The sequence below is a fragment of the Drosophila yakuba genome, chromosome 3R (genome assembly GCF_016746365.2).
Source record: "Drosophila yakuba strain Tai18E2 chromosome 3R, Prin_Dyak_Tai18E2_2.1, whole genome shotgun sequence".
Taxonomy (NCBI): Eukaryota; Metazoa; Arthropoda; class Insecta; order Diptera; family Drosophilidae; genus Drosophila; species Drosophila yakuba.
Genome location: NC_052530.2, coordinates 17,019,032 through 17,032,157, shown reverse-complemented (window position 1 = coordinate 17,032,157; position 13,126 = coordinate 17,019,032). Strand labels below are relative to the sequence as shown.

The following is a 13,126-nucleotide window of genomic DNA, read 5'->3' as shown; positions in this document are numbered from 1 at the left end:
GCCGATACCTCACTTATCGGACATTTGTTTACAAAAAATTTTTGCCGACGCGATAAAGAAGTGAATACACATACACATTTACTTTCTTGAAGCCAGTGAAATACATTTGCCAAATCCTTTTATAATGCCGAAAAACGGAAGTGCTGGTCATCGGAATAATGCCCCTAGGAAGCGCCAAGTGCCGGTTGCCCAGCTGGACGAAGAGAATCCCATTGTCCAACAATTTCGAATTTATTCCAATGAATTGACTATGAAACACGATCGCCACGAGCGGATTGTCAAGCTTAGCCGCGACATTACCATCGAGTCTAAGCGGATGATCTTTCTACTGCACTCCATTGACTCGCGTAAGCAGAATAAGGAGAAGGTCCTGGAGGAGGCACGTCAGCGTCTGACCAAGCTAATCGAAGTGAACTTCAGGGCTGTAGCCCTGGAACTGCGCGACCAGGATGTCTACCAGTTTCGCAGCTCCTACTCTCCCGGACTGCAAGAGTTTATCGAGGCCTACACCTACATGGAGTACCTGTGCCACGAGGATGCCGAGGGTGAGAACGGAACCAAGAGCGTTTCTGATTGGCAGGCCATTCAGGCGGTGATGCAGTACGTCGAGCAAAGCAGCAAGCCAAAGGAAGAACCAACTGAAGGCGAAGATGTGCCGGCTATAGCTCAGGACGAGAGCCCCAAGAAATTCCAGTTCTTCGTGGACCCCACGGAATACATACTGGGACTTTCCGATCTAACAGGGGAACTAATGCGACGCTGCATAAACTCGCTGGGCAGTGGTGATACAGATGCCTGTTTGGAGACCTGCAAGACCTTGCAGCATTTCTACACTGGGTTGGTTAGTCTCCCTTAAGAAAACTCAATTAACTTCCATTTCCCTTCAGTTACATAAGTCTGAACTGTCAGAGAGCTCGGGAACTTTGGCGTAAGATCACTACCATGAGGCAGAGCGTTCTTAAGGCCGAGAATGTCTGCTACAATGTAAAAGTTCGCGGTGGAGAGGCTGCCAAATGGGGCGCCACTTTTGATCAAAAGCCAGCTGATGAAGTGGACGAGGGCTTCTACTAATGGAACTCCATAGACATAAGTTTTCATCAAGAAAATATATATAATGCTTATTATTTGGTAAATGGAACTTATAATTTAGGTTAACAACGAATTTGAATGTGTAGTCTAATCAAAGTCATCGCCACTTATGCGTTGGCTATCAAACTCCAGATCATCATCCTCATCTTCGTCTATGTCTGCGCCGGGACGGTAGTCCGCATCCTTGTCATTGTCGCCTCCAAAGGGTTCATCCTCCTCATCCGTGCATGAGTCATCATCATTCTGCCGTTGGGATCGTCGTTGACGCAGACGATTTCGAATGTTTTGCGCGGAATTGACTACAGTGACCTTTAGCCAATTTAATGTCGAGGTTAGCCAAGCTTCCTACTTACAATCCGCCGGATGGGAGTAATCCTGGAAGTGAACTGGGTTACGGCGATAGCAAGAGTTCCCGTAAGGACAAGCTGGAGTTCCAAGGGGAGGCGCTGGAAAATCTGGTCGCCGGTAGTCCTGGTCGCCCGGATGAGCTTCTGCCCTTCGATGAGCTGGATTTCGCCTGGCATTGGAAGAATGTATTTCTTGAGTGGATAATGTAGCAGTTGGTCAGTGTGCATCACCTGTAGCATCGTATGCCGAAGCGACAAGAAGTCCTAGTGCTGCTCGAGGATACGGAAGAGTCGTCGACGGCGCTCAGTGCATTGTTATTTGTGGGTTCGGTCTTTATCATCACATTTGCAGGTGGAATTCTATTGTCCGCTGGTTCGGTTTTAATCTGGATCGTGGGATCTGTGCTTGTGGGCTCGGGAGCGGGATTATCTTTATCCTCCGCATCGTCCACAGGCTCAGCTTTTATTTTAATAGCAACTTCGAGATCTGTTTCATCCTTAATAGATGCCACTGGTTCCTCCGATTTAACCCGCTTTCTTGGGCTGTATTCTGCGTCATAATTTTCATCGCCATTGTGTGTGACATCTTCAGAGGATTTTCGTTTAGTGCCACTATCTGCTTCCGGACTGTTAATTGCTACCGTCTCATTGGCCACTTTTTCCAATGCCTCTGGGACACTCATTATTAGCAAATTAAGTTAAATTTTCAAAACATTAGTATTTCACAAGAACGCTAATACGTTTGATTTTGGTAGCTTGCAACACTACACGATATGGTGATGGATCTTTGATATAGTTTATACATGCTTATCGATAAGTCACTGGCGCCGATTTCTAATTCGTGCATTTAAATCGAGAATTTCAATTAAGTATTTTTAGTAGACGTTTTATTTTTTGTACAGTTTTAAATACATATTGAATCATATAACAAGCAAAATGCGAATACATTGTATAAATATAGGATCCCGTGTATGCGTCTTGAATAACTACTTAGTTTGCCTATTCGTATGTGTGTATATGTAATTGCTTGTGGCCCAGAGACGGATGCTCCAATCCCACGGATCTATGGATAGGTTGGAGCCTTGCTCATGGCACCTCTGAATATGTATGTATTTGAGTATGTAGTTGCTGCAGCCTTATCTGTGGGGTAGGGACACCGCCCAAGCCCCAACCGACTGCAATTTAGTCGCATGGCACATTCGTGATACTGTCTTGGTCATGGCGGATCCAGGGCGACTGCTGGGCGGGTGGTCATTGCATTAAAGGTAAAACAAGCGATATGATCGAGAGGGAAAGATCTTTTGCGGGATATGTGACAAGCGCGCCCGCTCCTCGCCCAGTTGCTCAGTCCTCCTGGAAGGTCGTCATGCGTATCCTACAGAGTTGTCTCAGGAACATGGTTATGGCCTTGTTCGTAGTCCAGCCGCAGGTCAACAATCTTCTGCTCCAGCTTCCTCACTCGCAGCTGGTACTTGCGCTTGGTGTGATCCAACATTTGTCCCAGATTGCTAAAACGGAAATATGAAATATTTATTTGAAGACGCTTTAGAATCAAACGAATCTTACTGGTTGGATTTCTGAAGCTCGCGCACGTTCTGATGCAGTTGCTCGTATTTCTCGTCGAAGGCCTTTTGCGAAGCTGTAACATTCGCCAACAGCGTTTGTATGCGGCCCTTGAGCTCCGTTTCTCGAGTTAAGGCCTCCACCAATTGCTGCTCTGTGAGAGCCGCATGCTCCGCTTCCGAGTACGAGACCCGGTTGTTTGCCTGCAGTTGCTTCAGGGCTTCGTGGAGTACGCCCACTCGCTCGTTGGCGTTCTGGCGTTCCTGCTCGGCCTCTTCCATTTTCGTCTTCAGCTGTAAATTCGAATCGCGCAGTTCCAGTATTTCTTGCATAATCACTGCTGTCTCCAGGTCAATGGGCGACTTCTTGTCCGCGCTGCGCAGTTCGTGCTCCTTTTCCAAAGCCAAACGCTTTCTTTCGTATATGTCGCTGAAGGGTGATTCTAGACTGACAATGGTATGCTGGACATTTGAACGGCGTCCCTTTAGCTTGGAGACGTGGTACCGCAGGCGGTTGTCGTCGTCGGCACACCACAGACGGCCAGTCTTTGGGGCATCCTCTGGGCCCAGGTTGATGTTATGCTGCCACGGTCCCAGGCTATTCTCACACACGTTTTTCTCGCTATCCAAACGGGCCAGCAGGTGCCTGGCCACCGCCTCCACTGATCGTCGGCTGTCTTCCGCTGCCATCGATTTCTCCCCCAGCAGTGCCAATCTAGAAGCCATAATGTGTAAAATAAAGACAACAATGCAACCAAGTCACCATAAGTGGACTTACTTGCTTTCAAGCAGAGCCAACATTACGTCGTAGGCCTCGATGGCGCGATCACTGCAGTTCAGCGCCAATTGAAGAGCAACCGCATTGGACTCATACTTTCCGCATAGCAGATACAGGTGCTCTGTGTGCTCCTTGCATTCGTCTAGAGTCAGTGCCAGCATGGTGTTTCGCATCTCCAATTGCTCAACACGTCGTTGCAGCCGCTCCAAATCTTTGCTCAAATGCAGGGGCTCCATAAAGTTCTCCATGAATAGGTTTTGCTCCTTAAGCTCCGACACTAAATGTTCGACCAGATTAATTTGCTTAAAAGAAAATGGTTGAAATGTATTCGCTGAAAAATGTTCGGTCAACACACCTCGTTGCTAAATGATGTATCTTGGGATGGCTCTTCTCCGGATTCATGTTTGCTGGCGCATCGCAACTTAACCCGTTCCGCCATTTTCGGTACCGCTGGTATACGTTTTTGCGGGCTGGTTAGGGAAGTGCAAACTGAAACATCATATTTTTAAACCATTCCTGTCATCAGAAGGGATTACTTATATTACCATTCAAGTCGTTCAGTCGCTGTCCGCACTCGTTGACTTCGGACTCGCAGTCGAAAGCGACTTTGGTCTGTTCCTCGACCACAGCAGCATCCTTGGTGGAAATCTCGGATTGAAGAAGGGCGATTTGGGCTCTCAGGTGCAAAACTTCCTCCTGCAGTGCCTCCACTTGCCCCTTGTGGCTAAGTTCCTGCGGCTTGTGTGCAACGTTCCCCACACTGGTGGTGCTGCAGGCGCCTTCGAAGTCTTCCAGTGGTTCCGTCTGGCACTCGGCATCGGGATTGGTCAGGTTGAGCTCGGAGTTGTACACTGAACCCTCCTGAAAGCTGAGTTCTAAAAATTGGACTGCGGATTAGAGGTTTGTTTCATTTATTTGAAACTTGTACTCACCACTGCCTTCAGGCTCCTGCTCCTCCATAATAACGTGATCCTGCTTGCTGCGCAGCTTCTTGCTCAACTCTGCGATGACACAGTGCATCTCAGTGATGCGACACTCGTGTGCCTGGCTGACAACCTCCAAGCGCTTGTGGCATATTTCCCGCTCCGTGTTGCTCTCTGTGAGCTGCCTTTCTGCCTGCTGCAGACGCTGTGTTAGATCCCGCACCCGGTTTTCCAGCTGTTGTACAGACAGTTGCTCAACCTGGAGGTGAATCAGAAGGAAAGAGGCGGATTAGAGGTTTATAAGTGGCTAGCCTTGAGGTCATCACGTTTATGGGTCGCCTGGCCAGTGGATGAGCCATCAGCGTGTACTCCCAACTGCGTCTCTTGTCGCTGGGCACCGATGGCGTATCGCTGCAGCACAGGCAGCTCAGGCTGCGCGGAAGCAGTTGCTCCGAAATCATGGTCCAGTGGAAAATTTTGACTGGCGATTACGTCGTCATCCGACCGCGGATGCATCCGCGCTCTCCGCCGCTGCAACTTGACCCTCAGCCTTCCACACGCATCTGCGCACTGGACGCCAACCGAAATTCAAACCCAAAACACTTTAAAAATTGAATCTTGAAAACTATGCGTTTCTTAGCAGAAAATTCAAAACCACACAATTACGAGTTTTTAAGTATTTGTTGATTCCTTTTAACATTTAATTTAGATTGAACGCTTTTAAGATATGTATTGATTATGTTGATTTTAGAGATGGTTATTTCTCTCAGTGGGGGCACCATTACTCACTTTGTTGACAATGTCTAGCGTGGAGCAGCTGGATATGTTGTTGTCACTCTCGGTTGTGTCCCGCTGCGTGTGTTCCGGAGAGTCCAGGTCGCAGGATCCCACCAAGTGTCTGCCACCAGGTCCTCCTCCGCGCGGCGAAATGCTACCGAAGACATACTCGAAATCCTCGCCAGCCGCGCTGCCTGAGTGCTTGCCCTGGAATCCACTGGAGTCGCGCTGCTTGCCACTCCGACGGGGCACATCGGTAGCTATCTTGGCCACCCGGGCGACCTGTACATCATTCGACATGGTGGCGATAGGCGGTTGCAACGACTTCCCGACTAGAATTGGCCTGATTTCGGCCGCTTAATGATGACTTTAGATTGCTTCTCCATTCCCAGGATATGTGGCACTATTGTTAACTCTACATGGCTCTTTTAAAGCGTGTCTTAAGGCATTTTTAATTCAAAAACTCGAAATTACTCCAGGCAGTCGGGATATTTATTGCATTCTTATCAGAAAATGTATACCCAGAAATGAGAGTGTGTGAGAGTGTGCCTATGCTAACGGTATGCAACACTCCGAAATATCGCTTATCGATAACTTGGGCGCGCCTTTTAAAACCTGTAAGCTAGACCTTTTGAAAATGTCCATATTTAACACAATAGCGATTTAATTATGATTTCTTTTATATAATCTGGTTTTATTGTACGCTGTTGCGGTAATATATATATATTATATCTTTTGTCAACACTGAGATATGGTTCCACCTATTTTTTTGGGAGTCCTCAATTGAACTAATATTTCTCTAAGGAATAGCCGCCAGATTCTCTGCTCGTATTGTCACCATAGCTTCGTAGTCCCGCATGTCCAGATCGTGAAGTGCTTTCTGGACCAGAGTGGCCAGGTGAGGCGGCAGGTCCTTCAGATCCTCCATTCGTTCCCGTGCCACTGCACTGGATATCCGCGGTGTGCCGTTGCAGCGGCTGCTCAGTCCACAATTACCGGAATCTGTTGTGGCGGATGAAGACTTCTGGAAGTCGTCGGGCTGCACATCTGCTCCGTACACAGACGAATCCACCGACTCGGTTGAAAGCGAGGACATTCCATCGTCGGAGTGCAGAGCCTCAACGGACTTGTGCTTTTTGGAATCATCACGATCCGCTGTAGTGGCGACGCCTTCATTATCTGGTTCAAGGGACGGAGTGCTGCTGATGTCGGCGTCATCGACCATGGCAGAACAATAACCATTGAGAAGCAGCTGGGAGGGCGCATAGCCGTATTCCACGTCCTCCTCGTGCTCCTCGGTGTTGTCATCATTTCCCGAGAGGAGCTGTTGCCACCGCTGCTCCAGCTCCGTCATCTTGGCGGCCAGTATTCTGCGGAAAGTATGTTTTCAATAAAATATGCATGTATTGACTTTGAGATGGATATTTATACTTGTTGGTCTTCTTCTGGTGCGTCAGGGCCAAGTTCTTGTCGTTGAGATTGTCCAGCAGCGCCAGACACAAGGATTTTAGGTCGCTTAAGCTCTCTGTTTTCTGAGGCAGATCAATGCCACTCTCGAGGATTGTTTTTACTAGGGTACATTAAATTAGAAGGGAGCGAAAGAGGTGGCTACCACATAGTTACTCACCTTGCCGGGGGCTTAGAATGGTGTCCTCATTTGTGCCGCCACCGCTGAGTTTTACAATTCCCTTCTTTCTTTTTGCATCCAACATGGTCTGAATGATTTAAGCATAAGATAACGTAATTAAATGGTAAAAATTCAAGCTAATATATTACCTTGTACTTATTGATGCTCTGTTTCGTGAGCTCCAGTTCGCTGTCTTGGATCTTCACACGTTCATGCAGGTACTTGTTCTCCAGCAAAACACCATCAATGTCCAGGAGCTGGAAAATCAATGAGCTTCAAGGAAGTACCACATATAATATGTTAACATACCCTTGGATGCGTCTTCTTGGCCCTGAGGGCCACAAAGAGCTCATGATTAAGGCGATGTGCCTTGCACTTGTAGGCATCCCGCTCGGTGATCAGCTCCTCCTTCTCATCGATCACCGCCTTTAGGTCGAAGGCCAGCTGGGCATTCCGTTTCTTGAGTCCCTCCAGGTGGCAAATGAAGTTGGCCCGCTCTCGACGCCACTGCAGCTCCTCCTTGTTGCGAGCGGCATTCTCGCTGGCCATCGCCTGAACACGCGACTTGTTGCTGGCCTCCGTCTCCCGGAGGAGTTCCATGTCACCATGCAGTTCGTTGAGCCGCTGCCTCAGGGCTTCCACTTCCGTGCTGAGCTTCAGGTTCTGCTCCCGCGTCTCATGCAGCAAGGCTGCCAGGCTGGAGTTCTCGCTAAGGGCTCCGCATCCACCGACAGCCAGAAGTTCACTATTACTCTTCAGCGCGGAGTAGCGCAGCTGCAGAGTCTCCGCCACCAGCTTGTACTGGTCTCGTTCCACGCGAAACTGCTCCAGCTCCTGCCGCAGGATCCTCAGTGCCTCCACCTTGCTCTGCAGTTTCCTGTGCACCGCCGAGGTCTGTAAGGGTGGGTCATACAACGCACTTGGTTTGCTTGGTGGGTGGGGGGCGAACTCACCTCTACATTGTACGTGGCCATATGTTGACCGAATCCGTGATGACTAGCCACATCGTCCATGTCCATGCCGAATGCTTAAGTGGGTTTTCCGTATGCCGAGCTCTAGATGTTGACATTGACAGTGAATGGAAACTGGGGGCTGTCTGGAGCCAGCTGTATCACACTTTCTCGGGCTCCAAGGACTCCATTCTGGCCCAAACACGCAGCTAGAGTGAATCAATTTTACATGCGCCTGCGCGCTGAGTCCCAAATGTAAGCTGCATATGTTTTAAATTCGATTCATATCGATAAGCCTATTTTCTCTGGATTTGAAATAAATATTCTTGGTTACTAATAAATTCATATGAGAATAACCAGATAATACCATTTATAAACAAATATGCATCATTTATCGAAAACGGCTTGTTTTAATCTTAATAAATAACTAATTTTAAATAGATTTTAATGGATTTTAAAACAAACCTATTTACAATGTTTATTGGATTATTTGTAGAAATACAATTTTATTAAGCAGCAGTTAGGTAAGGATTTTTTGATATAAATGTCAGATTGGAACCAACCCCTTCTGGTTCACAACAGCTTTTTTGGCGCCTTGACATTGCACTTAACACCCTTCTGCGAACGAGTTTCACATCGGCAATTGTGGCCGTTTGGAAATCCATTTTCTCCACCAGCTTTAGCATGCATTTTACTAAAGATATATGCACTTAGATTGAAAAGAAAACATTTCATACTTTGCCTTAAGCATCTACCTTTGAAGCCCACCTCCTCTTTTAGAGCGGAATATAAAGTCATTCTCTCTGTCAGCTCCTGACCACCTTTTTGGCGTTCAACTGATTTTGCTGGGCGGCTTCTAGACGTATGGGGTTTCCTTTGGACCTCCACCAAGTCCTGGATGTGCTCTTTCATTGGTGGCACGATGTGAGACTTGCATTGCGTCCAACATGCCTCTCTGATGTTGGTCGCCTTGCAAGTCCTACGAAGATGACACCTTCTGTAACTCAATTTTGGGCGCAGAACGCATTAGTTTAACACCGCCCTGAAAATCGTTCAGATTGCCTTCTTTTTCTTACCCCATTTGTTTGTCTTTGCCTTTAATTTCCAATAAAGATTTCATGCTGTGCTCATTGTACGATAGCCCCGCAATCAACCTTCTATTGGTGGCCAGTAGTTCTTTCAATCCCCTTACATGGTTATTTAGCTGTAGACTGTATGCTTCTATTCTGTGCAACACCTTTTCTGCATTAATCAAGTGATCGTTGAAAGAACTATCTGCTAGCTCAGTGGAATTCTCTTTCGTCTCCACAATCATGTCGTTGCAGTACAATGCCAGCCGAAATAAAATTGTATTGATTACTTTATATAATTTGGAATTTTTGGGATAAGACTACTTAAGTAAAAGCTATATACTAGTTATATAGAGGATACTAAAAGTGCACAAACAGTCAAGGAATAAATTAAGTATTAGGGATAGGTTAAGAACTAAGATTTTCAGCAGGAGCTCATGGCTTTCGCAATGGTGACCATCTTGCGCACCACGTTAGAGTTGGTTCCGTAATAGGGATCCACGTCCTGTTTGCCCATGGTCACGTCGCACTCCATTCGCGTGGTGGTGGGCGCCACATAGTCCTCGCCGGCCGTGTCCTGGGCGGAAGCGTGAAACTCCAGACAGCGACTAACCGTGAGGATCTCCTCCAGATTGGACACCTTGATTCCGGCGCCGGGCATAACTATAAAGTCTCTTTGATGTTTGGCTATCAGCTGTGCCAGGCAGTCCACACCATCGGCAGCCGTGGGTCGGAATCCGCTGCTCAGCAGCCGTCTGAAGCCTAGTTCCCGCAACAGGTGAACATTTTCGTCCATGGACTTCTGGTCGGTAAGGTCGAAGGCGCGGTGAAAGGTCACTGGCAGACCACCCGACGCCAGCAAAACATGCCGACACTGATCCACGTTGATGCTGCGATCCGGATTCAGGGATCCGAAAACGAAGCCATCGGCGCCGTTTTCCCGCAACAAGTCCATGTCTGTGAGCAGGGCGCACATCTCCTCGTCGCTGTAAACGAAATCGGTGCCCCGCCGTGGTCTCAGCATGCAGTAAATGGGCATCGTGAGCGTTTCCTTAAGGGTTTTCAGGGTGCCTATGCTGGGTGTCAGGCCACCTTCTCCCAATGCCGAGCACAGCTCAATCCGTGAAGCTCCGCCAGCCTCGGCGGCAAAAGCAGATCGTATGGAGTCAACGCAGACCTCCAACTTGATATCGTGGCTGGCCATTTCTCTTATCACTGATAAAAGCACTGGTAAACAAAAATAAACGAATTTCTTTTGTAGTTCCGATAGATCGATGTAAGTCAGCTGTTTCTGTCAGCATCTACTACAGAATTAATCGATATCTAACAAAGCACGGTATGTTCATCGATAGAAACCAGTTAGTTTCCAGTGTTGAATAGTTCGACGGTACGAAAAGCAACACTGTGCCTCTGCTGTTGTGAATAATTTTTGTTAATTTTTTAATTTGATTTGCGAGCGTCGTGCGAGCAAAGCGACGGACATTACACGGAACGGGAATCGCAACTGGGTTCCTGCAGCATGCGCCAGGACACCTAGGCACCAGTAGAGAAGACCAAGCGCACTAGTAGCAATGACAATGGGCGAGCCCACGTCGTCTCTCGTTCTGCCCGTCATACTGCGGCCCATTTTCTCCCAGGTAAGTGAAACGGTCCCAGGTGCTCAACTCAGCTCCGCGCTGCTCTGCTCGGAACATGTGAACCCCGAACCATGCCTCCGAACCCTTCAGCACCGCCAGATCGGGGCCTGTTGCGTAAACCCTTACATGGGGTACTTGGGTTTGTAATTGGCTAACTTTGTGTACGTTTACTCGCAGCTCGAGCGACGCGACGTTGGCGCTGCCCAATCTCTGCGCTCCGCCATTCTCAAGTCGGAGCAGAACAATCCGGGCTTCTGCTATGACCTCGTAGCTACAATTGTGCGGCGGGCCGATCTAAATGTAAACCTAAACGAGGCCGTGCTCCGATTACAGGGCAAAATTACGGAAGCGGACCGTAAGTAGCCACGCCAGCAGCTGCTAAGTTTCTTTGCTAACGACAATTCCCCCTTCCACAGTGAATGAATACCGCTTAACACGCACGGAGGAGCCGTTCCAGGAGCTCAACCGTAAGTCCGTGGCTCTCAAGGTGATCCTCAGCCGCATACCCGATGAGATAAACGACAGGAAGACCTTCCTGGAGACCATCAAGTGAGTAAAAGCAACCAAGCTAAAACTCAGTACCTGCGAGAGTCTAGCCTTAAACTTACAACGTAATTTCAATGCATTATACAGGGAAATCGCCAGCGCCATAAAGAAACTGCTTGATGTGGTCAACGAGATCGGCTCGTTCATACCTGGCGTAACGGGCAAGCAGGCTGTGGAGCAGCGTAAGAAGGAGTTTGTCAAATATTCCAAGAAGTTCAGCACAACGCTGAAGGAGTACTTCAAAGAAGGACAGTAAGTGTCAAGAATCACCTGCAGTTACTTATTTACTATTAGTGTTATCACACGATACGCTGCGACGCCAAGGCAGCCGGTTTCTTTAATCGGCTCATATCTGGTTTCTTATCGTTTCGGGCCAACCGTATGGATGATGTCATTCCAATGGCATTCCGGGTATTGTTTGGTTTATCACTTTGCGGCGGAGATTCTGAGGGGCGGATATTAAGCCAGACCCCCGCCTATTTTAAATTGTAAATGGCTTCTAGTAGGTTCTGATGGTTATTACCGTTGACCTTTTCGTATAATTGAGGCCAAATTGCATTATTAATTCAAATTGTTTTAGCAAGGATTTTCTAACCGATTCTCTTTGATTTTTATCTATTTTCAGACCTAATGCAGTATTCATAAGTGCACTTTTTCTAATACGGCAAACGAATCAAATAATGCTGACAGTTAAGAGTAAATGCGAGTAGAGAATTAAATCCTTTAATTATGGCAAATTTTAGTGGCATTTTAATTTTATGTTTAAATAACCATTAAACCACCCGAACCCAAGTCCAAACAAATCATAAACTCAAGAGAGAACACACTCAAATACACAATCGCCCGACACAGTCCAAGTTAAATGTTTGAACGCAAATGAAAATCTGTTGTAACTAAATAAATAGGCCTAATTTATATCGTATATATGTATTACGCATACTCGGACACTAAATTCTGCGAAGCCTAAGCATTGTAATTAACTAGTGAGCAACTATTTATCGAGACGGAAGATGTGTGCGAGAGTTTCTTATTCGTTTACAATTTATTGTAAATAATTCATTACTTTTCTGTTAGAAGCAACATCGGCTAGTTTGTTTTTGTTTAGGAGAAGCGCCTACGAATAAATTTAAAATTAGTGGAAAAAACGATAAACAGGAAATGTATGTACTACGGGGATAAGACAAACAAGAACATGAATGGAACACTTAAATTTTTAACTGTTTTTAATTGTTAGAGTTTGAAATTTAAACACTATACATAATAATCTTTTACTTAATGATATGTTCTATTTGAAAACTGCGAAAGCGAAAGACATTAGTGGCCGACAGCACTATCAACAGGATAGAGAAAGAAATTATTTTAATTAATGAAATGTTATATGAAAATCGAAAACTAAGCAAAAGTAAAAGAACGGCAACAAACTCATAATGTAGACATAGCGAAAAGAAAACGACAAATAAATGTATTTATATTCCAAAACTGTAAAGCGTGTTTTATATCTTAATAATAATTGAATATTATATTTTTACGTAAAATAATTTTTTAAGTGGTAGTCTTAGGTATGATATGATCTTGGTATTACATTTAAATTATTCATATGAATTAGTTGTGATTGGAATAAGTTAAAAATACTTTTGTTGAGAATCTTTTTCCAAAATCACAGATTGGAAATTTGAAATCAGAATCCCAGATATCCACGCTTACAGAGGACAGCGCTGTTAACGGATAACAGCGAGAAGTAATAGTAAACCCCAACTAACAGGCCCTGGGCAGAAAGTCACCCACTTGCAACCCCAATGGAGTCCGAGAGCGGGAGAAAA

General features: G+C 46.4%; 6 protein-coding genes across 8 annotated transcripts; 2 read left to right on the top strand and 4 right to left on the bottom strand.

The window, feature by feature from the left end:
* Window positions 1–32: 32 nt before the first annotated feature.
* LOC6537187 (translin-associated protein X) lies at window positions 33–1,124 on the top strand. The gene is made up of 2 exons (XM_002097709.4): window positions 33–837; window positions 888–1,124. Exons 1-2 carry the CDS (start codon window positions 125–127, stop codon window positions 1,069–1,071), a joined length of 897 nt encoding a protein of 298 aa, XP_002097745.1. The 5' UTR covers window positions 33–124; the 3' UTR covers window positions 1,072–1,124.
* LOC6537186 (aprataxin and PNK-like factor) lies at window positions 1,107–2,214 on the bottom strand. 2 transcript variants are annotated; one of them, XM_002097708.4, is made up of 3 exons: window positions 1,668–2,213; window positions 1,443–1,606; window positions 1,107–1,388 (listed from the first exon to the last, which is right to left on the bottom strand). In XM_002097708.4, exons 1-3 carry the CDS (start codon window positions 2,117–2,119, stop codon window positions 1,177–1,179), a joined length of 828 nt encoding a protein of 275 aa, XP_002097744.1. In that variant the 5' UTR covers window positions 2,120–2,213; the 3' UTR covers window positions 1,107–1,176. The 2 variants fall into 2 exon arrangements, with proteins under 2 accessions (XP_002097744.1, XP_015048194.1); XM_015192708.3 differs by having other exon boundaries at window positions 1,246–1,398; window positions 1,668–2,214.
* Window positions 2,215–2,301: 87 nt separating this feature from the next.
* Window positions 2,302–6,010, bottom strand: LOC6537185 (colorectal mutant cancer protein). 2 transcript variants are annotated; one of them, XM_015192707.3, is made up of 7 exons: window positions 5,489–6,010; window positions 4,709–4,958; window positions 4,322–4,651; window positions 4,132–4,265; window positions 3,777–4,078; window positions 3,003–3,713; window positions 2,302–2,944 (listed from the first exon to the last, which is right to left on the bottom strand). In XM_015192707.3, exons 1-7 carry the CDS (start codon window positions 5,774–5,776, stop codon window positions 2,812–2,814), a joined length of 2,148 nt encoding a protein of 715 aa, XP_015048193.1. In that variant the 5' UTR covers window positions 5,777–6,010; the 3' UTR covers window positions 2,302–2,811. The 2 variants fall into 2 exon arrangements, with proteins under 2 accessions (XP_015048193.1, XP_002097743.2); XM_002097707.4 differs by lacking the exon at window positions 5,489–6,010 and adding an exon at window positions 5,026–5,249.
* A 133-nt stretch (window positions 6,011–6,143) lies between these two features.
* On the bottom strand, window positions 6,144–8,349 carry LOC6537183 (coiled-coil domain-containing protein 149). The gene is made up of 6 exons (XM_002097705.3): window positions 8,057–8,349; window positions 7,413–7,997; window positions 7,253–7,360; window positions 7,104–7,191; window positions 6,908–7,046; window positions 6,144–6,846 (listed from the first exon to the last, which is right to left on the bottom strand). The coding sequence occupies exons 1-6, from the start codon at window positions 8,120–8,122 to the stop codon at window positions 6,276–6,278; spliced, it is 1,557 nt and encodes a 518-aa protein (XP_002097741.1). The 5' UTR covers window positions 8,123–8,349; the 3' UTR covers window positions 6,144–6,275.
* Window positions 8,350–8,495: 146 nt separating this feature from the next.
* On the bottom strand, window positions 8,496–10,417 carry LOC6537182 (copper homeostasis protein cutC homolog; the record flags this gene model as incomplete). The annotated part of the gene is made up of 3 exons (XM_015192706.3): window positions 8,496–8,747; window positions 8,809–9,050; window positions 9,130–10,417. A coding segment is annotated over one exon (870 nt), but the record flags the coding sequence as incomplete, so codon positions are not given.
* A 76-nt stretch (window positions 10,418–10,493) lies between these two features.
* LOC6537181 (programmed cell death protein 10) lies at window positions 10,494–12,785 on the top strand. The gene is made up of 5 exons (XM_002097703.4): window positions 10,494–10,760; window positions 10,938–11,115; window positions 11,177–11,309; window positions 11,394–11,558; window positions 11,932–12,785. Exons 1-5 carry the CDS (start codon window positions 10,695–10,697, stop codon window positions 12,014–12,016), a joined length of 627 nt encoding a protein of 208 aa, XP_002097739.2. The 5' UTR covers window positions 10,494–10,694; the 3' UTR covers window positions 12,017–12,785.
* The last annotated feature ends 341 nt before the right edge of the window (window positions 12,786–13,126 follow it).

Excerpts from the sequence above, each read along its gene's own strand:
- LOC6537187 (XM_002097709.4), top strand. The coding sequence starts at position 125 with ATGCCGAAAAACGGAAGTGCTGGTCATCGGAATAATGCCCCTAGGAAG. Across the intron at positions 838-887 it reads TTGCAGCATTTCTACACTGG|TTACATAAGTCTGAACTGTC; the intron begins GTTGGTTAGTCT and ends ATTTCCCTTCAG.
- LOC6537183 (XM_002097705.3), bottom strand. The coding sequence starts at position 8,122 with ATGGACATGGACGATGTGGCTAGTCATCACGGATTCGGTCAACATATG. Across the intron at positions 7,998-8,056 it reads TGGCCACGTACAATGTAGAG|ACCTCGGCGGTGCACAGGAA; the intron begins GTGAGTTCGCCC and ends CCACCCTTACAG. Across the intron at positions 6,847-6,907 it reads CACCAGAAGAAGACCAACAA|AATACTGGCCGCCAAGATGA; the intron begins GTATAAATATCC and ends TACTTTCCGCAG.
- LOC6537186 (XM_002097708.4), bottom strand. The coding sequence starts at position 2,119 with ATGAGTGTCCCAGAGGCATTGGAAAAAGTGGCCAATGAGACGGTAGCA. Across the intron at positions 1,607-1,667 it reads TTCGGCATACGATGCTACAG|GCGAAATCCAGCTCATCGAA; the intron begins GTGATGCACACT and ends TTCCAATGCCAG. Across the intron at positions 1,389-1,442 it reads TTACTCCCATCCGGCGGATT|TCAATTCCGCGCAAAACATT; the intron begins GTAAGTAGGAAG and ends AGGTCACTGTAG.
- LOC6537185 (XM_015192707.3), bottom strand. The coding sequence starts at position 5,776 with ATGTCGAATGATGTACAGGTCGCCCGGGTGGCCAAGATAGCTACCGAT. Across the intron at positions 4,959-5,488 it reads CGCTAGACATTGTCAACAAA|GTTGAGCAACTGTCTGTACA; the intron begins GTGAGTAATGGT and ends ATTCACCTCCAG. Across the intron at positions 4,652-4,708 it reads GCAGGAGCCTGAAGGCAGTG|AACTCAGCTTTCAGGAGGGT; the intron begins GTGAGTACAAGT and ends TCCAATTTTTAG.
- LOC6537181 (XM_002097703.4), top strand. The coding sequence starts at position 10,695 with ATGACAATGGGCGAGCCCACGTCGTCTCTCGTTCTGCCCGTCATACTG. Across the intron at positions 10,761-10,937 it reads TGCGGCCCATTTTCTCCCAG|CTCGAGCGACGCGACGTTGG; the intron begins GTAAGTGAAACG and ends GTTTACTCGCAG. Across the intron at positions 11,310-11,393 it reads ACCTTCCTGGAGACCATCAA|GGAAATCGCCAGCGCCATAA; the intron begins GTGAGTAAAAGC and ends TGCATTATACAG.